The sequence below is a fragment of the Eschrichtius robustus genome, chromosome 6 (assembly GCF_028021215.1).
Source record: "Eschrichtius robustus isolate mEscRob2 chromosome 6, mEscRob2.pri, whole genome shotgun sequence".
NCBI classification, from domain to species: domain Eukaryota; kingdom Metazoa; phylum Chordata; class Mammalia; order Artiodactyla; family Eschrichtiidae; genus Eschrichtius; species Eschrichtius robustus.
Genome location: NC_090829.1, coordinates 90,581,739 through 90,607,236, shown reverse-complemented (window position 1 = coordinate 90,607,236; position 25,498 = coordinate 90,581,739). Strand labels below are relative to the sequence as shown.

At 39.9% G+C, this 25,498-nt stretch overlaps 1 protein-coding gene across 1 annotated transcript in view; it reads right to left on the bottom strand.

The window, feature by feature from the left end:
- Positions 1-14,763, bottom strand: part of MORC1 (MORC family CW-type zinc finger 1) — a 190,483-nt gene extending 175,720 nt beyond the window's left edge. The window contains 6 exon segments of the mRNA XM_068545672.1: positions 3,817-3,851; positions 7,484-7,537; positions 10,986-11,206; positions 11,557-11,732; positions 13,062-13,149; positions 14,668-14,763. Coding sequence (XP_068401773.1) covers positions 3,817-3,851; positions 7,484-7,537; positions 10,986-11,206; positions 11,557-11,732; positions 13,062-13,149; positions 14,668-14,763 — 670 coding nt within the window.
- Between the last annotated feature and the right edge of the window lie 10,735 nt (positions 14,764-25,498).

The window sequence follows — 25,498 nt, the reverse complement described above, 5'->3', positions numbered from 1 at the left end:
CCTTTTGTCACCTGACCCTCCAACCTCTCTGTGGTGGTTAATTTTATGTGTCAACTTGGCTAAGCTATGGTGTCCAATTGTTTGGTCAACTCGATGTTGCTATGAAAGTACTTGTGGATACAATTAACATTTATAATCAGCTAACTGTAAGTAAAGCAGATACCCTCTATAATGTGGGTCAGCCTCATCCAATCAGTTGCAGGCCGTAAAGGCAAAGACTGAGGTTTCCCAAAGAAACAGCAATTTTCTGCCTCAAGACTGCAACACAGAAACCCTGCTTGAGTTTCCAGGCTGCTGGCCTGCCTGAAGATTTAGAACTCAAGACTGCAACGTCAATTCTGACCTGGATTTCCAACCTGCCAGCTGCCCTACAGATTCCATACCTGCCAGCCCGCACAATCATGGGAGCCAGCCCCTTAAAATAATCCCCCCTCTTCCTCTTCCTCCCTCTCTACTATATGTATATCCATAGATAGAATGAGAGAGACTGACAGAGAGAGAGAGAGAGAGAGAGGAAGGGGCAGGGATAGATATCTATTTATCTACTATTGGTTCTGTTTCTCTGAAGAACCCCTCCAAGCTCATCTCTTGTCATCCCCTCCCCTGCCCATACTGCACTCTTCCACTTCCACACAAATAATCACCTGGGACTAATCTTGAACATCTCAAACATTTCTGCAACACCATCAAGGTGTCCTACGTTCTCTCCAGATTCAAGCGACTATACATTCTTCTCCTTCGTCCTTTCCATCCTTGATTCTCCAGGTTAAGGCCTATTTTCCCTTTAGGTCTCTAGTTCATACATGATTTCTTCTGGGAAGCCTTCCTAATCCTTCCACATCATCAGGTGCCCATAATGAATGTTTTCTTTCTAATCTGTGTTTCCCACTTTTCAAAGTATATTCAAATACCTGTTCATGCATCTATTTCTCTTTCAGACTAGTGGTTCTTCCACTTTTTGGAATTCGGTTGCCTCAGAGATATGATGAAAGCTCAAAGGCCTTCTACCCATAAAAGTGAAGCTGCACACCATATTTTCCACAGATCCCTTTACTAGGATGCCAATTCCTCAAAAGCAGGCACTGTGTGTACCCAGCACTTAGCCCAGTGCCTGCCACTTTGTAAGCACTAAAAACATGTACTGAATGCATATCCATGTTTACTAGAATAATACACATAGAAAGATAAAACATCCGTGGCTAAACATATTCAGTTTGAATTTTATAGCCCTCAAGTTACTTGAAGAAAACTTAAGACTGGAAAGTAATTCACATGCCTCAGTAAATAACTTTAAAATCTAGTCCAATGCTTAGATTAATTATGTACCCCCATACCAATTCTATCTATTGGTGCATAAGCCCTGGCCCTAGTTTATTTATTTTTTTATTTTTTGAAGAAAAATCAGTTTGCTAGGTTGATAGCCATATTGTGGTTTGCTGCAATAAAAAGTTGATAGCCATATTGTGGTTTGCTGCAATAACACATATTACCTAAATAAAGAAAGAAGTGCCCCTTTCAAATCAAATTGCAAAGATTCTTTTTCATTTTTTGTGACAATGCCAAGTGCTAAAGCGGGGTGAAGTGAATACTGCCATGCCCTGATGTCTTGCACAAACCCTAAAGAACATATTGTGTGAATTCTGATCACATTTGTTGTACTTTCTGTGATTCCAGATAATTCTTCTCAACCCTTCGACCCTTCAATAATATGTGTGCTCTGAATGAAATTCAGCTCGAATCTTTTCTCCTTCCTCCACTGCTAGGACCACTGCCTTCGTTCAAATCCTCATGAAATCTTGTGTAGATCATCCATAGCCCCACTTCCCTGCTGTCCTTCTTTCACACTTCTACAGACCATCTACAAACCATCCTGTATGCTCTCGCTAGAGTATCTTGCTTTAAAAAGAAAAGAGCACATTTCTATTGAATAATTTGCCAACTGACATTGCTCAAAACTCTTTAATGGTCCACTGGCTACAGAAAAACAAACAAACAAAAAATCTTAGTATGGTATTCAAGGTGCTCATCCATTTGGCTCTAACACTTAGCTCTAGTCAACCAAGCCCCGTCATTGTCTCCTGGATGCTTTTTCTCCAAATATATACATGGCTCACTGCCTCATGCCATTTAGGTCTTTGCTGGTGTAACACCTATTTAGAGCAACTTTCCATGAGCACCATGTGAAAAATAGTACATCTTTCCCATTACTCTCTGTTCTCTTATCCCACTATGTTTTTGTTTTTTTTCTTTTTAGCACTTATCATGACCTGGTATATTATTTATTTGTTCACTACTTTATTGTCTATCTTTCCTCATTAGAATGCATGTTCCATGAGAGCACAGGCTTAACCAAACACTTTACTCATTGCTCTATCCCCAGCACCTAGAAAAATTGCTTGGCTCATTCATAATAGATACCCAGTAAATTGTTATTGAATAAATGAATGAGTCTCTGAACTAGTCTACCTCCATTCTTTTTTTCACAATAATTCCTCAGACAGGAATATTCTTTTCTTCCTACACTGCCTGACAAAAATCACATCCATATTTCAAGCCCTGGCTCTTTAATATGGGGTGTTCTTTCTCTGTGTTCCCACCATGCTTTGAGTCTCTCCTAGGCAAGAGATGCTTATTCTCTTTTACTCTTACATAATTGGATATATATGGAAAGACCACCTTTTCTCCACTACTGGCATTTCCTTCTATGCAGAATGGAGTGCAATCAGCAGTAGTAAAGGGGCCCTTCTCTGTACCTTGACCATTTTTTCCCTGAAGCAGTGAGCTCACTCATCTGACTGGTAATTTGGGGAAAAGTAACTTAAGAAGGTTCTGTTCAGATCTCTCCTGTTCCCTCTGAGAGCGAGCTGCCTGCAGAGAGCGTGACTCCACTAGGTGGGCAAGTGCCTGATACTCTCCCACACTAAGCTCCACACTCCAACCTAGCATTTATCAGCAATGAAGACTGACTTTCTTATTTGATTTCTCAAACTTCTCAGAACCTGGGAGTAGAAAGGGAAGAAGAGTGTCATTTATTATGTTTCTTCAAATCTCTCAAGATGTCCATGTCTCTCTTCCTCGTGAACCAGAAGCACCCACCTAGCACAAAATCTTAAAACACTTAGAAAACTGAATTAAACCGATTTGCTTTTTAAATAATGATAAGACTTTATATCATGGACCACATTCTCTGGCCTGTGACCGACAGCCAATATTTACAGGAGAGCTGATAGAATCTGGGTTGGGGATCAGTTTTAACACCATAGGCGTTTCTCCAGGTAGTGTTAACTACAGGACTGGATCACAAAACCTAACTTCCTCTGCATCATATTCAGTGAAATGAACTAATAAGTGCAATAAATACTTGGTGACTGGAAATGAAGTCAGTAAAGAAAACATGCTTGGTTTGAATTCCATAGGCTTCAAACATTCATACTGCACATTCACTTACACACTTTAAAACTGTGCTATGTTGGGAATGATGTATACTTAATTATGAATAACCATTAAGTTAATATGCATTTTAAAATAAAACTGTTTTCTCATGGCAGACAAACTGACTGCTCCAAATCACTCTGATGCTTTCACAAAACCCTGGAAGATCTAATTTTGTAAATGAGTCCTCTAACAAGTGAACAATTTCACTCAAAGAGTGTATTGTTCTCAACCTGGCTCCCCACGGGGTCACTGAACTCACAAAGCACTTAGATTACATTAAAAATCTATAGAATGTGGTTTGATTTTCATGAAATAAAAGAAAATCAAAATAACTACAGGCTTTTCCATTAGAAGAAAAAAGAAGAAAGCACATCTGCTCACCTGAAAACACATCAAGTCTTGCAGCCCCCGCATCTCTGAAAACAATATAAAAATATTGCTTCAGTATGAAATTGTGTTTTTAAAAATTACATTAATCTGAATTGCTCATGTGACATATGATCTACTGTCAGATAGCAAACAATGGAGAAATCCGCTTAAATTGCTTTAAAAACACTTACTAAAATGTTTCACCCTGCATTTGTAGACTAAGACCTGTGATCACTCGTAATTGGAGAATGTCACAAAGCCTGAAACTCAGAAATTTAAAAGAAGAGATGGAATTTAGTGGTAGTTACACAAGAAGCTCAAGAAAATGGATATGAACATTAAAAAAAAATGGTTGGAGAATAATCCGGAAGTCATATGAAGACTTTCATGATATATTTTAGTGCAAAAAGAAGAAGAAAATTACTAAGTACTGTGTACCATATAATCACATTTTTAAAGAACATATATGATATTCATGTGCATATCTGTAAGGAAAGAAATCAAATGTTAACAGTGGTTTTCTCTAGGTCAGACGTTGACAATCTATGGTCTATGGGCCCACCAACTGTTTTTGTGAATAAAGTTACTGGAACACAACCATGACCGTTTATTTCCATATTGTCATTTACCTATTGCCTCTAGTCTGCCTTCACACTACAATGGTAGAGTTGGGTAGTTTCAACAGAGAACACATGGCCTACAAAGGTGAAAATATTTAATATTTGGTCTTGCACAGAGAAGTATGCTGGACACCCCCCCACACACACAAATGATGAGGTTACTGGTGCCTTTTCTTTTTTTCTTATTTTCTTAGTTTTCTACAATTCACAGATATTATTTATGTATTTTCTTAAATTACTTTTTAAAATAGAAACTTTAAAAGGAAAGGAGAAAGAGCCAGAAGATCCTGGTTTCCACATGAAGGCTGTGAGAGAAAGGAGAAAGACAATGAGGGCTTAGCTGACGAGGAAGTGGGTATGTTGAGGGAAGGAAGAGTCTAGAAGGAGGCTCAGAATAATAACAACCAGTGGGACTCTGATAGGAAAATCTGAGTGTCTCCCAAAATTTCCATCAGTCCCGACCCAAAACTACCCCAGATAAATTGGAGTAGGTACAATGCACTTGTTCTACAAAGTTGGCCCCTTAGCTCCTTCCTCTAGCCAACTGCTGCTTCTAAGTGCCTCCTCTACAGAAATTCTGGGGTTACCACTGTCATTTCTTGGGCATTATCCATGTGACAAATAAATCTTAAACCTTCCCTTCTAATCCTTACCACAGACCCATGACACATAGGTATCATTATCTCCATTGTATAATTACACGTTATACAAAGTACCATGTATACAATAATTGCTCAATAAACGCCACTGTACTGAAAGGTTTTTTTCATAGAAACAGTTTCTTCATAAAAAAATTCCATGGGATGAGACAAAGAACAGTCATTCACCTTTACAGCATATTAAGACATTTCATAATAAGCTTTGTACTTGAGCCCAGGTACTTTCTCTCTGAACATCTGTTGTATCAGGAAGAGTCCCCTAACAATTCCTTCCTATCCCGTCACATTTTTTCCTCGTCTTTCCACAACATTCTTTTAATACCTTCCAGTTCTAATTTTGACAATTACAGGAAATCATCACAATCTTAAATACAATGATATAAAATAATGTCTTAGAGTAACACAGGGACTTTATGAAGACCTCTGTAAGACCAACCGAGCATCTTGCGTAAGTCTGTTAAACAGCTTCATTTGCTGTCAATTACTAGCATCTAAGCAGTGGTGACAAACTTCAGTGTCCCCTGAAGACAGAGGAGCCGAAGAGTTCAGGCTGGCCATGGGGAACATTGGGAATGGCAAAGCTGAAAACACAGGCTGGTCCAAAGAGTGCACCTGCCACACACCTGATCCCATTGAGGAAGGCAGCCTCAAGGTTGATACGTCTAATCTTTAAAAAAAAAAAAAAAAAAAAGCTTGGGATCCAGATTCTTTTATGTGGCACATCATGTTTCTCAAACTTTACAAACAATTCCTTCTTTTCTTTTTTATTCTTTATAAATATTGTGCAAACTTTCAGTATGAGTCAAATAAACATGAGACAGGCTGGACTTGGGTCAGGGGCTGCCAGTTTACAAATGCTGCTTGAAGAATTGCTTGATTGATCACATTTCTCTCACTCCCCTGAGTCTGCAGTCAATCTTTCTTTGCTAATCACCCTCTCGATTCCATAAAGCGTTCCCACTGTTCTATTTCTTCTACATTCTGATTTTACTTGCCCTCCTTTGTTGAAATGAATGAGTGAAACAACTTTATAGGAGAAAAGACAGTAGGCAAAATAGACAAATGTGTTCTTTTACAGTTACAGATGTCAAATTGCTGGAAATGGACACTGAGTAGGACAGGGGACTAATGGATACAGGAGGAGCCTTGCTTCAGAGCTTTGAGCAGAAGCAAACAGTAGAAACCCTGAATTCCTGCGGAGACTAACCATGAACATTCATGTGTAGTGGCCCCATCTCTGTTAGCTCCACCTAAGTTGCATTCACAGCTCTTCTGACCAAGCAAATTTCTTTTTCTCCTCTTCCCTCCCTTTTTGTGATGACTGTGATTCCATTAGTCCTGCAGAGTTTCATATAAAGAGGAGCTAGGTGCTTTTTACTTAGCATTGAGCATGGCTGTGCAGGAAGTTCCAGATGGCTGGTTAAATGACTACACCCTGTGGTCACACTCAGTCACCTCCCTTCAAAGGCCAGAAATGAGGGGAAAATGCAAAACGTTGTAATACAGTCATCAATCAGTGGCAGGGCATTTAGATCTCCCCACTGAGATCCCTTATCTAACAACCGCATACTACTCCCTGGGTGGACTTTGCTTTCTGCAGAAAAGGTGACAAAATCTTCTGTTACAGGCAAATACAAATATAAAACAATCAAATGCCATATTCAGTGAGCTGAAAAACTGACTCCTTCACAAACCCACTATTGAGCAGGCCTTAAATTGTTCAAGAGATTTCCTTAAACATCAATACCTTTGTCAGAGACAGTAAAATGGGGCAAGGGAGTTCTGTAGCCAGACAGCCTGAATTTGAATTCTAGCTCTGCCAAATATTAACTGTATCTCCTTGAATAGGTCATCTAACCTCTCTGTGCATCAATTTCTACATCTGGGGAATTCAGATAATGATTTCCAGGTCAAAGTGTTGTTGTCAAGAATAATGAGTTAATACCTGTACATGAAGAGCTTAGAACAGGATCTGATACACAGCAGGGGATCAACAACACTTAGCTCTTTTCTCCTTAACTATGCAATTCACTTTGATGCAGACTTCAGTAAATGCCCAAACCCAAATCTAAATTCTCAATACATAGTATACATTGATACATAACTCAAATAAAATCCAAATGAATATCTGCTATTACATGGTTATAAACACAAAAACAGATGTCCAATTTACCTGCACTTCAAGTATGATCATAAATACAAACTGAATAAAGATGAATAATTCCTCCTTTCATCTGTTCTTTTTCCTATAATACCTTGATTTTATAGGAAATCAAGTCACAAAGCATTCCAAGTGGGGAAATTACAACGTATTTTCATCTCTTAATATGACTAGACTTTATTAATGTCATAAAATTCCTTTGTCCCTTTGAATAACCTTTGTTTACACATAAGCCTTACCTTGCATTGTCCAGCAATTCAGCCAGTGCTCCGAAAAGGAAACTGTGAGTGGTGCTGATGAAGAAATAGAGGGAAAACCAAAGTTAAACCAACTCTGTAATCAATGTAAAAGGTTCAAGACACGTTCAGACAATGTTCTCCAGTTCTAGGCCGATAATCAATTATGGAGTTATTCTATAGAAACTACTTTCTCAGCATGGTCAAGATTCTGAAGTACATGACAAAGCCAGGGCTAAGAACACTATTGCCAAAATATCCTGTCTACTCCTAATAAAACAAAGACTTCAAGGACCTGACTGTACTCAAAGCAAATTTTGACATTTTAAAATTGCTTTATAAGCATTTACTCAAGTTTTTTCAAAGAATGTTTCATTAAAACTCTATTATTTAAGGCCAAATTACTTCTGAAAAACCTTGATCAAAATCCAGGCTCACTGAAAGACCTTAAGACTCCATCTGCAGACACAGGCACTGGCAGGTGACCCTGTTTGCACCACTAACCTACACTTTTCTGTGGAATCTTTTCACCTTGGACAGCCCTGATCCTTAAATAATCTCACAGATTACCAGCGGTCACTATCCCCTGTATCCCTCTTGCCAGGTCCTGGGCAACAGAACACACTAGATAGCCATCCTTATTTATACTTTGAAGGCTGAATGTTCCTCTGGGGTGATATCAAGCCACCTTCAGGGTCCCACACTTGCTTTTCATTTGTTGTTGTGGATATTTCAATCAGCAACCTTATCGCAGCATTAAGGTAAGATTCAGTAGGCAATTTTCTTTTTATATTTAGTAAACAGGTAGCAGAAGCAAGAGAGACCCATTTATCAAAAAACATCTGCTCATTTGTACAGGAGGAAGGATAATCTGCAATGTCTCAGTGACTCCAAATACCTCAGGCCACAGGATGATATGTTAGCTAAAAATTTATTAAAAAAAAAAAAATACATATATCTATTTTTGGAATTTTAAACTATAAACACATGCTGATGAGGGGTCTCTTTACTCCACTCAGCTTTCAAATTTGTCATCAGAATAAACCTACTATGATTCTAATGAAGAGACAAGTTTGTGAACCACTATCCTAATTGCTTAGCACACCATTCATTTGACTCTTAATTATACCCTACAGTAGAACTAACTCCTTTAATGGCAGACATCAGATGTCTCTGATTTCTGAGCTTAGCTGCTCTTATAAAATAGTTGCCTTTTAATAAATATTCACTGTTCGTGAAAAAAAGCAAAAACCTACTAAATGCAATTGTTGCAAAAAGGTGTCCTTCACTCAAAAGAAAGTTAGTACTTAAAAATCTAAAACAGAGCAAAAGAAAAGTGTCGGTGACATGCTTTACAAAAGCAGCACTTCAAACCACAAGCCTTTCTAAACAATCCTTCAGGAAAGTAATTGCGATCATTCTGATGCCCCCGCCAAAAATGCCATATAAGCTTCTGTACTATTTCACTCGAGATTTTTACTGACTGCCTGCTATGTGCCAATGTGGGCAGACATGTTCTTTACACTTTGGGAGCTCAAGTTAGTGGGGGATATGAAAAATACACAAGTAAACAAACACATAAAGATGGTAACACAGATTATGATTAAATGCTACTAAGAAAGAGGGATGGGGAAGAGTAACTGGTGAGGAAGGGAGAGCCTTTCTTCACAGAAGACATGAGCTGAACCCTGCAAGATGAGAGCTCAGTCCCTTGCAGAACTGGAGTGAAAAATGCTCCAGCAAGAACAGGAGGTGCAAAGACCTTGAAGCAGAAAAGAGCCAAGCAGGCCAGTCCGCTCTGGGTATGGTAAAACGGGGAGATCACATCGAGATATGGGATGGCCAGGTCGTGCAGTACTTCCTACTCCATGGTTAGGAGCTCATACTTGGTCCCCATGCAACTGGAAACCACTGTCATGTTTTAAGAAAAGTGACACACCTTGGGGCTTCGCTGGTGACTCAGTGGTTAAGAATCCGCCTGCCAACGCAGGGGACATGGGTTCGAGCCCTGGTCCGGGAAGATCCCAAATGCCGCGGAGCAACTAAGTCCATGAGCCACAACTGCTGAGCCCACATGCCACAACTACTGAAGCCCGCGTGCCTAGAGCCCATGCTCTACAACCAGAGAAGTCACCGCAGTGAGAAGCCTGCACACCACAACGAAGAGTAGCCCCAGCTCACCCCAACTAGAGAAAGCCCGCACGCAGCAACAAAGACCCAACGCAGCCAAAAATATAAATAAATAAATAAATAATATTAAAAAGAAAAAAAAAAGAAGAGTGACACATCTGGTTTCAGTTTTTAAAAGCTCACTCTGGCAGTTTTTAGGAAAACGGATCATAGGGGAGCAAGAAGGGGAAGCAGAGAACCTAATTTAGAGGCTATGAGAAATCCAGAGGGGAGATGGCAGTAGAGATGGGGAGAAATGGATGAATTTGAGACACAGAGACAGCATGAAGAGGACTTGATGATGGATTGGATGTGGGGGTGAAGCAAAGGAGGAATAAAAAATCACTCCTGTTTTTACTGAGGCCAGTCTCAGATAAGAATTTTATCTCTGGGAGCTGAGACTATGCCAATTTGTATCCGATTTTGTTGCTGTGGCTTCACGCTGCTGTCACTTCTGTTATTAAGTTACCAGACCACCAACTGATAATGGGGTGGTTTGGGGGAGGTGGTTTGGGGGAGGTGGTTTGGGGGAGGAGGCAGCTGGGGAGCAATAGCTACAGAAACTATGCAAAACTGAGGCTGAGGAACTTTTCTAAGATAAAATTCACAGTCTTTCCAGCACTCAGCTTATAATTTTTCAACTCGCTCAAAACTGCTATTTCTTCATTTGTCTTCTACCTCAGTTAACTTTTAACTACTTGTACCATCCTTTCCAGCTTGAAATCATTCTCCATGATAACAAGATAAAACTAAATATCTGCTGAATATTGCCTGTTTGTTTTATTCTGTTGTCTGTAAAAATTACACTGTTTTTCCCAAGCAGCAAGGCCAGGTTTCTTTACATTTCCATTTCTGTGGTTTCAAATCTGCTGCATCCTTTGTATCAATCGGTACTTTTAGTAAATACAAATTACTAAAAGGTTCCAAAAAATCAACATACCACTGTGAATTACACAGCACTCACTGCTACGCTTTGCTGTGTTGGAAATAACAGATGGACAAGAAAACCTCTGCAATCTGAATATTCGATATAACACCTAAAGAGTAGCCAAACGGGCCACTGGCCTGACAGAGGAGAAACAGTGCCCTAGTAATAACTAAAATGTGAGATTCCTATCCTCATAGAGGTTACACTTTCAGAAAGACTCAGGATGCAACAGCGGCTGGAATCGATAAATACAAATTACTCTTTGGAGGGCAACTTTAATCTTTAAAATGTCAGTGTGTTAGGGAGAGAAATCATTAGCGATAGGCCAGGATGGTAGAATGAGGAGATGGACAAACGCCTCCATTGTGTGGACAGGCTCCCCCGTTCCGGCTACGCCAGGGCACTCACGAGTTGGCGTGGATGAAGTCCAGATGCAGCTGGGCCCGCCGCAGAGCGGCATACTTGTCGCCCATGGCCTGGAACGCGACCCGCGCGGCCCTCGGAGACCCAGACGCCGGGCCCAGCAGCCTTTCGCCCGTCTCCACGCCCACGCCCACGCCCTTGCGCGGACACCTGGCTCGGCGAGCACGCGCTCCCCCTGGTGGCCGGAGCGCGAAGCTCACCCTGCACTGTGGGCCCGAGTGTCTGGCAAGTTAAGTCTGGTGCTGATCTTGGATCCACCTGGTGATAAGGCGTCTGGGCTAGGCTCCTCTTCCCGAATTTGAGGTTTAGGTAACCTTACTAAACACTCGTTTCTATCATTCCCCAACTGGAAAATGGAGCCCAGGGCTGGGGCTAGAATTCGATCAGAAATGATCGCACACACACATACACACATAAACACACAGAATGGGAAGAATCTGGGTGGCGAGGTTGGTAAGGGAGCGGGGGTGGTAGGGAAGGAAAATGGATAGTTTCCCTTTCGCGGTTGTTACACAGCAGAGGTCAAGGCCCTTTGTGTTCTCACCCCAGCACTTACCCGTGTCCCTGGGGTTGTGTTTTCTCCAGTTGAAGGAAAGAAAGAGGAAAAGCGGTCAGCCAGAGAGGAAAGGAAGGAAGAACTAAAGGCAATCAGAACAGAATGTGCAGCTTGTGTTCCGTGAGAACCTTTTTCACCTGTCAGCTGCCATTCAATTGTTTGATGTGCTGGCGCGACTCAAAGAATAGACATTCTGTATTGTTCCAAAAGACAGAACTGGTCAAGTGGAAGGTGGAAAGAGGGGGACGGGGGATAAATATAAGGAAGGGCTGTGTATGCCAGCTGTCCGAAAGGGGATACAAAGCACTGGGTCACCAAAACCTGAGCTGAAACAAGATCTGTCAAGGATGTGTTATGGAAAGGTGCTGGCTGGGATGACAAATTAGTAGACCTAGCTGACCTCTAAGTGTTCAAACTCATTCATTCTAAGGCACTATGACTTGCAAATAAGGTAGTTCAATAGTACTCAGCGGATGTTTTATATGAGAGTTTTAAAATCAGAAACAAGCATCTGTGGGATAAAGAAGTTGGACAAGATGTGTTTGTGATTTCCAGGCATTACACAAGCAATGAGGCTCACAAAAAAAGAAAAACAATGTCAGTTTTGGGGTACTCATTCTACTTCCAAAGAAAGAAGTTTATCTGTTACTACATTTGTAACACTCAACAGAGGAAGAGAGAATTTGAATGGCAACCCAAGCCCACATGGTGCTCTCATTTGAAAACCGGAAGTAAACACAAACATTTCAAGGAATTTTCCTGATTGCATTTTTGTTTTAACAGTGGTTATGATGGTGTTTTAATAGCAAAATTCTCTTTACTAAGCAACGTGAGCTATCTTTCCAATTTTTCCTTTCATAGAACTTCAATGAAAGTATGATATTTTATTTTCATTTTATGGGTAAGAAAAGCTTGACGAGCCTCTTCTGGATTTATTTTATTACCCCCAATTTCCAGCTGCTACCTCAAAGAAATTTACTTTGGGGAGGGCACCAGAGCCACTAGCCTATAATTAGTAATGGGCTGTAATACCTAATTTCTACCAGAGGGAAGGGTGTGATTATCACAGAAGCACTCCGTCTAATAATCTTTGCAGAGCTCTCCTACAGTACGTGGGCAGTCCCAAACAGGGGCAGGGGGGACGATCTATTAGATGGTGCTGAAAAAGAGCCCTGAGATCACTGTGCACAATCCACCAAAAGCCTTTTTCCCCATTTCAACTCTGCTTTGCCACTCTGCTGTCATAAAGGCAATTTGTTTCCTCTTTAAGGTATACTTTTGGGATTGCCTGTCTCAGCCACCCCCCTCAGCCCTGCCTCAGCATTCATTTTAACATTTTATTTCATGATAAAAATACTAGGGGAATAACAGGGAGGAGAAATTTAAAATGAGAGCATCATCTGTTCATCTTATGGTTGATCCTGATGTTAAGAACAGTCAGTTTGGGATACGAGACTCTTCAACTCTTCCTAACCAAACATTTCAGCTTTGCAACATTCACGTACTAGTCACAAATGGCGGCTCAAATTTTTCAAAAACTCCACCTTCCCCCTTTCGCTTAACTAACTTTGTCTGAACCAACATTTCATTACTCTACACAAACATGTTTAAACTCAAAACAAAGTTTATAAACATAAAAAACGGACACTTGTACCTTCCAACCAGGCACAATGGTGTGCCATCTCCTAAGAACGACAAGAAGTGAGGTCGTCCTGAGATAATAAACACAGAAAACAAATGTTATTAAGGTGATAATGTTGAAAGAGGCCAATAACCCTCAATCGATAATAATGAAATGTCCCTGAAAGCACCTCACGCCATTATTGCTCATTTTCTGGCTTTTGTGTGAACCTTGTCAGTGTGCTTTCATCTCTTCCAATCTACTCCAGGTTAGACAATGGTGGGGCTTTCATTATAGAAATTCTGTTACCCACATAACTGACCATCTTTATATTCCCAAATATTCAGCACTGTGATAAGCATGAGACGGTGGAAAATATGAGGCCCAGAACTTGCTCAAAGAAGAATAGTGATGGTATTAAATGAGTTAGAAAATATGGTATTCACTCTGGGTTGGCTAACCCACTAGCCATTTTCCCAACTTTCCTCTTTCTACTATCAAAGCTGAAAACTTGCTTTTCTATACTCCCCTGCAGCAAAGGTGGCCATCTGACTCAGTCCTCTTGAATAAGATAAAAGCAGAAATGTGTTGAGTGGTTTCTAGAAAACCACTAGATAAAAGGCACAGTCGGGGCTGGTTCTACCTCCCTTCTTTCTTGTTTCTGCTTTAAACACAGGTGCAATTACAGGATTGTGAGGTGTCATTTGCATCCGTGAGGGAAAGTCAAGAGAACTGCATGAAGCAGTCCCAAACATTCTTGAATTACTAAACCAAAGCCAGAAGTCACTCACCTCCAGAGTTTTCATTATGAAACAAAACTTTATCTTTATTGGTTTAAGTAATTATAATTGGATTTTCTTTTAGTTGTAGCCAAAACTGTTCTTAACCAATAGAAATAAAGACAAAGCATAATGCCAGAAAGCACCAGAAGCATACTTTCTTTCCATCACTGGGCATCAGCAGAAGATTATTTGTTATGAACTGTGATTTATAAGTCTTTTCTTGCCAGAAGTGGTAAATGTCAGTAGAGAGGAAGACACTTGCAGGAGCCATTGGAACAAACAGAGAGAGGAAGGGGCAAGACCTGTGTGTATACAGAATATCATAACTAGAGTTGTTAGACGAAAGCACAGGAAGAGACAGTGTTGGCCAGATGAGGAAGGAGAGCATTAAAGAGAAGTTGGAGTGTCGGGGTGAAATTTATGTTTAGAGTGATGTATAATTTGGAGCCATCATTGGCTCATGCAGTGAATCAGTCATTCATTTGGTGAGAGCCAGCTCCATGGTAGGTTCCAAGAATATAAAAATACAAATATCATGTTTCTGCCTTCAAGGGGTTACAGTTTAATAGAGGCAGAGTGTATCAGGTTTCAATGTAGGAAACAGAAACCATTCTGCATACTACGTCAGACACCAAGTAATATGATGCAGGGAAGTGGATATTGACAAAATCCATGGAAGGGATAGTAGGGCTCGAGTCAGGGGCCTACCACAGGACAGCTGAATTCAGCCTCACACCATGAAGCTTCAGAACAGAGGGCAGCAGTCTCCTGATGCCACTGCTGCAACTGCCTCCAGCTCCACATGAGGGCGGTTTCCAAGTACAGGAATGCTGAGGCTGGCCATTGCCTCTGCGCACTCACATCCCATGTCCTGCCTAGTAGCAGCAAAACAAAACAATATTTCTTACATCCAGAATCTAAGTATAGTTTCTAGTTTTTCAGTCTCTCTAACTGGAGGGATTAGAGAGAAGGTGCTTGGAGACTAAGGGAAACGATGCACAGTTTCCGCCACACTGATGGACTTTTAAAGCCTCCATTCGTGTATGAAGGTGTTACAGGTCCTGTGAGAGAAGTCTGGGTTCCAAGGAGGGAGGTGGGTTAGGAAAGATTTCAAAGAAGCGATGGCACTTGACCAGTGCCTTGAAAGATGATCTTACACTTGTTGGGTGAACAGAATCAGGATTGGCATTTTAGGTAGAGTGTTCAGTTGAAAAAAGGAAAAATGTGAAGCTACGCAGACATTCAATAGGTAGCTCACTGTGTCTGGAGTGAGGGGCACAAAGTGGGGCAGGAGAGGAGGGGGTGCAAGCTTCAAGAGGGCTGGGAAGGAAGTGGGAGTCAGGTCATGGTGGACCCTGAATGCTGTACTGAAGAATTTGGAGTGGATCTTGCAGGGGTTGGAAACCAGAGTCAGGCCTTCAGCAATGGAGGGCTATGAATGAATTTGTGCTTCGTAAGGATTGCTCTGGATGCATGTGAGTACTAGGTTGGAGGAGTTCAAGCCCAGAAGCAGGAAGGCTAGTTAGCAGAGTGTTACAGTAGAAAGTGAGAAATAGCCTCCTGAGCTGGGGAGAATTTGATATTATGTGGGAAAGAGATGAACTGGATGCCCTCATAGCTTAGGTAGCCATAAAGGTCATCTCTGGAAGACTTGCAATAAAGTGGAGAAGAAACCATGGAAATGAGGACTGGAGTGGTGCCCATGGAGAGAAAGAGATGAATAAGAAAGGTCGATATTAGGAAAACCTGGGAGTGGGCATTCCTAAACGGGACCACAAGATACTAGTAAATGCAAGGAGAAAATACAAGTTTGGTTGGCTTAACTTAGTTCTTCAGGGGTCTGAGGGAAGCAGGAAAGAAAGAATGGGCAAAAGTTACTCCATGGTTTTAAGCTTGAAGTCCTGGGGAGATGGTCTTGCCGTTGACAGTACTGGGTAAGGCACCCAAAATTACCAGTTTGAAAGGTAGAAGAGAGTGAGTTCATTTTTGTCACGTTAGGATTTCAAATGAAACAAACAGCACATCCAAGTAGAGTACTGTCTTGCACTTTAAATAAATATGTGGTTTTCCTGTCTTCAGTGGAGTTAGCTAACAACAGGTTGTCATTTTTCAATAAAATGTACTTTTGTGTTATGGAAAATATTAGTGAAGTTATTGAGCCTTGTGTGCCTCTGAAGTCAGAGGCTGAGAAGATTGTGGGAATGGGAGAAGGTGGTTAAAGATACCAGGAAGAAAAGAGACACGCTCAGGTGAATGTATGGGGAAATGCGAATTTTATGGCTATGAGTTAATATTTGTCAACACTGATCAAAAAAAATCTGCAAATCAATTTTCTGTCCTGAACCCCCATTTAAATACGGATGTCTAATTTCTGAATTGAGGCTGTATATCAACTCAATAGGCTGTCTAGAATCATACACTAGCCTCACCTTGAGAAGACAAGACAGTGTTTCTTATAATTGTATTTCCTGGGATTTGTCTATTAAAAAATGAAAGGGAAATAATGTGTCCAGATCCCTCTCAAACTTGTTCCATCTTCTTTCAACAAAACCCTTTTATCTACAAAACAGAAATAGAGTTACAGATACAGAAAACAAACTTATGGTTACCAGGGGGTAAGGGAGAGGGGAGGGATAAATGAGAGATTGACATTAATATATGCACACTACTGTATATGAAATAAATAATTAATAAGGACCTACTTCATAGCACAGGGAACTCTACTCAATACTCTGTAATGGCCTATATGGAAAAAGAATCTAAAAAAGAGTGGAGATATATATATGTATAACTGATTCACTTTGCTGTACCCCTGAAACTAACACAACATTGTAAATCAACTATGCGCCAATAAAAATTAAAAAGAAAGAAAAAAATCATTGCAAATAGCCAAATTCAGTGCATTATTAGAATGCAAAGTGATAAAACAACACACATTGATCTTTGGGGCGCTCTGTAATGAGTCTTTTTAAAAGTTCAAAGGTGGAAAAAACCTCACACATGTAAGTAAGACTCGTACTCTGACCTTTGAGAACAGCACTTACAGACGTGCAATGAATCACTGACAATTCAAAGGGAGAGGTAAGCACATTTTTCCTGCTGTGGCAAAAAGAACCACCTCTTAAAATTTCTTATCTAACTCAAATTACAGACCTTTGAAATGAAACAAATTGTCCTATATGTTCTCCAATGGACAATTTTCAGTCTGGGGACCTTTCTTACCCATAATTGAATTGTCTTCCCCCCCATAACGTACCACAATAACATCCAGAAAATGCCTGGTCTATTTCAGAAACTTAAATAAACTTTTGTTTTCAATATAAAATTTGCTGACTATTTTTATTATTATCATATCCCTCCCACATCAAATCGCCAGACTTCTGTTATTTGAGGTATGCTCAAAGAATGTTGTAATGAAAAAAGAGTTTTTAGAGCAGGGAAAACTTTTGTCTACAATCAAAACTGCGCAACAGTTTTAGAATAGTTTTTGGTTTTATTTTACTGTTGAACTTCAATTATCTTTGTTCTACCATAAATATAACAAACAAGCAATGCAAAAAATCCAACATGTAAAAGAAATGAGCCTGTGATGTGATATCAGGGGTCTTCTATCATCAGCCTAACCCTCTACCATCTTGTTTTTTTGTAGCCTGATATTTCCTCAACAAGGTGTGAAGCCTTTCATTTCACAGATACTGCTGGGGGAAATCATAGGGTGTGGCGGAGAGGAATTACTGAATGTGGGCTGAATGTGGAAGTAGCTAGTTTCAAGGTTCCCAGTTCAAACACTGATGCCATCCTGCTCTTCTGGCTCAGAGGTAGTTTCTGGATATCCCTACCTTGGATGGGGACTGGAGCGCCGTCCAGAAGAGGCAACTTGCTCTGAGACCTTATCCCAGTGATATGGTTAATGATGAAGCATCTTCCTGGGTGTGGTGACTGATAACACATAATGCTATTGGAAAACATCGAATCAACAAAACATGCCCACAGGCTTTGATATGAAGTACGCACATGGGGATTGAGAGTTCATAACATCTCTCGAGTTTCCAGATTCCACACCTTTTCGCCCCAGATCATTCCGTTTGAGTGTGGCACAGGGAGGTTGGGGGTGGGAAGTGCGTCATTGGTTTAGAGCCTGAATCCTTTTCACAGTGGCTTCCTGACTTTGTATCAGTTTCTGTAACATGCTTCTCTCCACCGCTCTCTCTCTGGGGGCGCTATTTCTTTCTCTTTAACTTTCTCACTTGTTCCTCCCCATTCCTAGGAAAAGCACTCTCTACCCTCCGATCACTAACCACCGAATTGGTCAGGCGGGTTGTTGTCTCTATTCAGAACATCACTTCCTGCCAAAGCTAATCGCCCCATCATTTAAGGGGCCCCCATCCCTAGGTAGTCTCTCACCACTGAAAAGTCATATTTGCAGTGGATATCACCACTCCAAAAGTGGTATTTCCTTTTTTCTTGTACCTAACTCTTATAGATAAAAATTCCCATGATACCTGAGGTGATAAGTAATTATTATTATCAACTTTCCACTGGCAGGATCTTCCCCCACAAAGAAGCATGCCATCATATGCTGAGGAGTTCGAGGGATTGGGCTCATTAGACTTGGCTGGATTTATTAAATATTGCCTCACATTATTTTATAACTTAGGTATTCAAAAGTTTCTTCAAGACAGCTATGTGCATGATAAAAGAGTATATAGTTGGTCATTTACCCACCCCCTCTTCTGTCTTTCACTTTCCCCTAGAGCACAAACATACCCCAAACTCTGTCATGGTCTTGTCTTTATAACCTTATCTCAATCAGACCATAAAATACCTTTGTTTAATTATCTTAGACTGAGTCCTAATGCTTATCCTTTCTGTGTTTGTAGTCTCTTCCTTTTTCTCATCCTCCTTTTCAGGACTACCCCTCCATTCTTATCCCCACCTAAAGTTCTCTTCTTTGTGGCATCATAATTCTCATCTAGAGTAACTAAAGGATTATTAATCCTGAGCAGAAAGTCTGATGGTGACAGTAGAGAATATGACATCTCTCTGACCTAAAGGGGACTGGGACATTGAAAGCCATTATACCTCTATTAAAAGTTAAATCTCTATTCCTTATAGTAACCCTCTGTATGGGGATAATCACAATTTCAAGAGCCTTGGAACCTGCACTAAATTTGATTTTCTAGTTCCAAAGGATAATATTCTCCGGATTGCTTGAGAACTATATTACAGTGGATAACAAAAAAATGACTATAATAATGCATTTAATGCCTATTAGATGACCAGAAATAAGCCAAATAATCTGGTTTTAGGGCTCATGAGAAATTTGTGAATTCTATCTGAATAGCCTGCTAAAAATGAAACTAGTGCTGCCATGGTACAAAGGCCTCTTTCCAAGCTCCCTAATTCACTCTTGCCCATTTATACCTGTCCCAATACAGTTTGCTTCCATGGAAAAGAAATGTATCCATCAACCTGGTGGCCAACCTCCATGGGAATGGGAGCTAAAATTTTACATTAGCCTCAACATGTTGACCCAGAGATATAAATAATTCAACGATTGTTAAATTCCTAGGATGGAATCTGAATCAGGAAAGACAGAAAGAGAGGCTTGTGAGAGAGCATTTCTTATCTTTCTCAAACCTCTCTTTTACTGAAGAGAGAAAAACAATTTCACCATGGAAAACATCGTCAGCTGACAGAGTCTCAGGCGGACTCTTGCTCCATCCACTATTTTTGGTCAACTTTCCAAATACTCCTATTCCTTATGGACAAACAAGAGTTGGGAAAAGCAAAACTACCCAAGTTTGAAGGTTTTTCTCTTTGTTAACTTGTTATGGAGTGAATTATATCCCCCCTACCAAACTTTACGTATTCATACGTTGAATCCCTAGCCCCCAGTATCTAAGAATGTGACTGTATTTGGAGATAGGGCCTTTGAAGAGGTAATTAAGTTAAAATGAGAATGTTAGGGTGTGCTCTAATTCAGTCTGATTGGTGTCCTTGTAAGAAGAGGAGATTAGGACAGGGACACCAGGGACGTGTGCATGCACAGAGGGAAAGCCATGTGAAGAGGCAGCAAGAGAGAGACTAAAGAAAAGCTGAAACGAGGGGTCTCAGAGGAAACCAAATCTGTCGACACCTTGATCTTGGATTTACAGCCTCCAGAACAGTGAGAAATAAATTTCCTTTGCTTATGCCACCCATTCTGTGGTATTTGCTATGGCAGCTCTAGCTGCCATATTACATGCTCTAGCTGTAATATGCTCTAGCATATTACAAACTAATACCCGCCACCCAACAACAATTAATGGGAAGCAATTTCTACCATTCTTATGCAGCCACTGTGCCAACAGATGTTCTCCTTTTAAACTCTTGCCCCTTCCAACCCAGGACTCAGGATTTTCTGTTTATGCTCCCCAATCTGCCTCCCCACCCATGGCATTTCATTTTCAAATGCCCTCATCCGTAACCTCCTATATCTTAACTCCCCCATGTTTTCCTCAAGGAACAAGGCATTTCAAGCAATAATTTAAATCCTTTAAAGCTATTCCTTTCCCTGGAGAATCCAGCTGTTGTTTTTATACACTAGACTGAAACACATGCCCTTACATTTTGACCCTGAGTAAGTCACACTGGTGAGGGCTCAATTACAGGTTGCAGCAGAGAAAAAAAATCATCATAAAATGATAGAACAGCCTTTACTTCAGATCTACACTAGATTATCAAGTTTATCTTCTGAGATTACCGGAACCATGGGAACAGATTGCTTCCCTATGGAACTAATACTAATGCCCACAGAGCCACCTGCAGAGAAAAATCTAGCCCCATTCACTACTGCAGTGATTCTCAAGAAATGCTTTCTTTGCTTTTAGTTTAGTGGAGCATGGAAGACGTAGCAAATGACAGACTGTGTTTTGATAGTGAGCCAATTGGGCAAGGTCCCTTGATAGTTCTGTGCTCCGTAAACTAGCTAGCACATTGCTGACGCTCAATAAATGTCACATATCATCAACTATCAATTATTCAGTGTATAACGAGGAAAATGCCTTGGCATGCATTATCTCAAAGCTTAATCAAGAAGTTGTGTGATTCTGACACCATATCATAAAACAGATTGGTATTTTTACTTAAACTGCTAGACCGTATACACTTGTATTAATGACACATCTTTAAATTACTCCAATTTGTTTATGGTGACAAACAGTAGAAATCACTGAAATTATTGAACATCAATAACATAGAGGATTGCTTAAGTACAATATTCCCAGATGTTACTGTGATAGCCTCAAATGACGGCTGACTAATGTATTGTGTCCATTTGAGCACCTTGATCTATACCCATCCTCTTTCCTTTCCTGGAATTTTCTTCCTCCCTCAACTGGATTTGTCCTCACGAAAAAATCCAATTGGCCTCACTGGGAGACTTTCCCTGAAATGATCTTCTCCCACACAAGAAACAATGTTTGACATATCTTTGTAACTCTAGTACTTGGAACAATGTATATGGAATGTGTTCAAAATAGATGGATTCTGAAAAGTGCCATGATCATAGGAAGTGCCCAGTAAATAGGTGAGTGAAGGAACACCTGAAGGATAAATCTGTAAATTCCCCATTGTCTGTCTTCATACTGCTCTATAGTGGGTGTCCAGATTAGCAAATAAATGGGAAAGAGGGAGGAGGAGGAACCCCTGCACAATAGGTGTAGCCTAGATCTCAAGATGACAATGAGCCTGGATAGTGGGGAGCTCTCCCCTCCTCCCCAAACCAGGAAGGATCAGCCCAATCTTTCAAAGACCCTGAACCACCTACATCTAGTAAAAGAGAAGTCTATTAGGCAAGTCCTTAAACTTCACCAAACCACATTAAACCGAATGCATCTGAAGATGCAGCAAGTGTTAATATCTGTAGCAGTCACACTGAAAATGAATACAAAAGCAGAATACTTTTCTCCAACATTTTAGCTAATATCTCCAAATGACTCCAGCTCCTGCTATTAATATATGAAGGGAGGGGGTACATGCCCCCATGTCCTGACAACAGCATTGAAAAGTCAATAGTTACGATAGTAAGAGGGAATATAGTGTACTTAAGTGGAGGGAAAAGGTTAAAGAAAGACTATACCTTCTATCGCCTACAACAGGGCTTCGTTTTACTCACAAATTGAGAAAAAAATAAAAATAAAAACAAAAGCTCCAGCTTCCAAGGCAAAACAATATTCTACATAGTAATTCAAAAGTAGTTTCTGCATTCTACCAACTGAGCCTGAATCTGACTTCTTGTGCCTCACTAAACAGTTACTTTCTGCCTGTAAGACAGACTACAGAAACTCTCATTCAATCTTGGGATATAGTTGCTGTGTCATTCTCTGCCTAAATGTAAAACAAAACCATGAGTGTAATGGGCTATTCCCTCAGTCCTAGGAGGGAAATGGTACCTCTAAGAGGTCTGACCTGATAATAATGACATGACATGATAATAATGACATGTTAATACTCTATCTTAGAATACAAACTATATCAAACCCATTTGCAGTCAAATCAGTTTAAAACTGACTCCTTTACCAGGTGCTATGGTAAAATTTTGTTCTCAGGTAGTAACTCTTTGAGAATCTCAAATAACTTCACAAAATTAAGTGCTATCACCAGCTTATTTTCAATAGGTCAAATGCTGCTGAAAGCTCAGTACAATGTTTATAAGGGATAGTATCCTCTCCTTCAACACGTTGACTAACCTTCCACATTTTCTTGATGCTGATGATGTCATTGAATCACGCTAGGCTGCACCATGCCCCCCATCACTTCTTATCAGAATTTTATAAATGAGCATTGCATTCTACAAAGCTTTGCAGTTTGTTGGGTCTGATTGCATTTGTAGCATGACTCAGAGCAGAAACTAAATTGAGTTTGCTCCTTGGTAGAATAAAATTTTCTTTCTTTTCTTTTTTCTTGTTTAAAATTTTTTTTTATAGTATTAGATCTGATTTCATACATTTTTCTTCTAACATTTATATTTCACTGATATGGAAGAGGCCATGGGATATTACCAAGGTCTATCAGACCATATTAAAGTAATAATTTCTAAATATAAAGCATCAAAGTTGTAAACAGACTCCACTGGTGAGTTTCATTAATTCATGCCACTTGATCTTTCTGTTTTTCAAATACAGATATTCCAGTTTCATTTCCAAGAGCATTTCTATGTCTTTATAATTAAGATTGCCAATTTTTATGGATCTAGCTTTTTTCTTTCATAGATCATAAAAAGAGACAAGCTATAGGGAACACTATTCAAAAACCAAAGCTTAACATAAAAACGAAACAGCTACATTTTAGTTTTGTTTTTTGTTTTGTTTTTTTTGCTGCCAGTAGGATAAGACTGTAAATTGATAGACTAGTGCAGGAAAATACTGACTCAGTTTAACACAATTCAATTTAATTTGAATCGGTTGATTCAATTAAGTTCAATCATGTTTACTGAGGGCTATTATATGAGGCTATTGTATGAAAGGTCCTGTGCTAGGCGCTGAAGGCATAGAAATAGGAGTAAGATGAAGCACCAGCCTTCAAGAAATGTGTAATCTACTCAGGAACATTGAAATGTACATACATAACAATAATACAGGGAGGGATGGCCTACGTACCAAGGATATGCAAATGTAAGAAAGAGCAGCCAAATCTGATTTGGGGGATCAGAGATGGCTTCATTCACCAGGAAGGACAAGATTTTCTGGCCCATGAAGGATCAAATACCTTTACTTCCCCTGCGAACCTGAGTTGCTGAGGCCACCTTCACCTGTGGGCCAGATTGGGGTCACATTCACCTTAATTTGTTTCATTTCACTGGCTTTTGCCTCTAAGCACAAGCAGCGCTCTACTTCTGCTTCAAAGTTTCACCCTGTAATTTCTGGACACTCCTTCAACAAGTTATTAAACCTCTCTGAGCCTCAGTTTACCCATCTGTAAAATGATAATACCTTCACCATAAAATTGTCACTAGGCTTAAATGAGACTGTATATATAATTTATGGAAGAACTATTATTACTTTACACTTGCATTATACACTTCAGCCAAAATAACTAATGACCCATTTTGTGAAAGAAGTAAAAGAGATAGGATGCAACCCTGCTCCCATCCCTCCTCCAGACAAGGCTCATTTTAGGTGCCAAAAGTTGAAGAATGATGGAAGGAAGAGAAGAAGAGGGAAAGATGAATTTCTCTTTTGGTTCTATAAATTTTAAATAACAAGAAAGTACTTTCCCTTTGGTTTTCGTGAGGTTCTTCTAGTCTATCACACAGGTGCATATTTACACCGCTCCATCAAGTAATAAACAAGGAGCCTTACAGAAATATGGCAGTAGGTGTTGCACCAACAAAATCTTTTCTAGATGGACACATGGGATAGGCTGCCAAGACTCTGCTGTGCTTATTTCCAGATACCTGTCTTCCCAAGCCCTCCATCAGTAATCGGAAGCACAGCTCCCAGCTAGGTAGATCCAGGTTTCTAAACGCTCTATGATTCAAAGGTAAACATCCAGAAAGTCATCTCCTACCACTTTTCTATCCCTACACCTTACTTGTTACAGATTGCATAATCTTGATGAGACTGGCTAAAAGATGCATAGTTTCTATTGCGAATAAACTGTATGATGATGAAATTATTCATTTAACTGTTAATCATGCCACTGATAAAGGGAATTGTTTGAAAAATCAAAATTAAAAAAAAGGTGTTCTGATTGTATTCATTATATACTTTTGTTGGAAACAAGCAAATTTTACCACTCAGTTAAACATTCCTTTGTTTTTAATTAAACTTTTTATTTTTAGATCTGTAGAAGCATTCGTACTTGTAAGAAATAATACGGAGAAATCCCATGTGACCTTCACTGAGCTTCCCCCAGTGGTAATGTTTTACAAAACTATAATGCAGTGCAATATCACAACCAGGATGTTGACATTGATATATCTACTAATCCTATTCAGATTTCCTCAGTCTTATATGTACTCATTTGTGTGTGTGTGTGTGTGTGTAAGAGAGATGGAGAGAGGTGTATTTAGTTCTATGCAATTTTATCGTGTGTGTGTGTGTGTGTGTGTGTGTGTGTGTGTTTTAGTTTCAAGTGTAGGGCAAAGTGATTCAGTTATACATATACATATATCCATTCTTTTTCAAATTCTTTTCCCGTATAGGTTATTACAGAATATTGAGTAAAGTTCCCTGTGCTATACAGTAGGTCCTTGTTGATTATCTGTTTTATATATAGTGGTGTGTATATGTTAATCACAAACTCCTAATTTATCCCTCCTCCCCACCTTTCCCTTTGGTAACCATAAATTTGTTTTGGGGGACTTCCCTGGCGGTCCAGTGGTTAAGACTTCACCTTCCAATGCAGGGGGTACAGGTTTGATCCCTGGTCAGGGAGCTAAGATCCCACATGCCTCACAGCCAAAAAACTGAAACATAAAACAGAAGCAATATTGTAACAAATTCAATAAAGACTTTAAAAATGGTCCACATCAAAAAAAAAAATCTTTATAAAA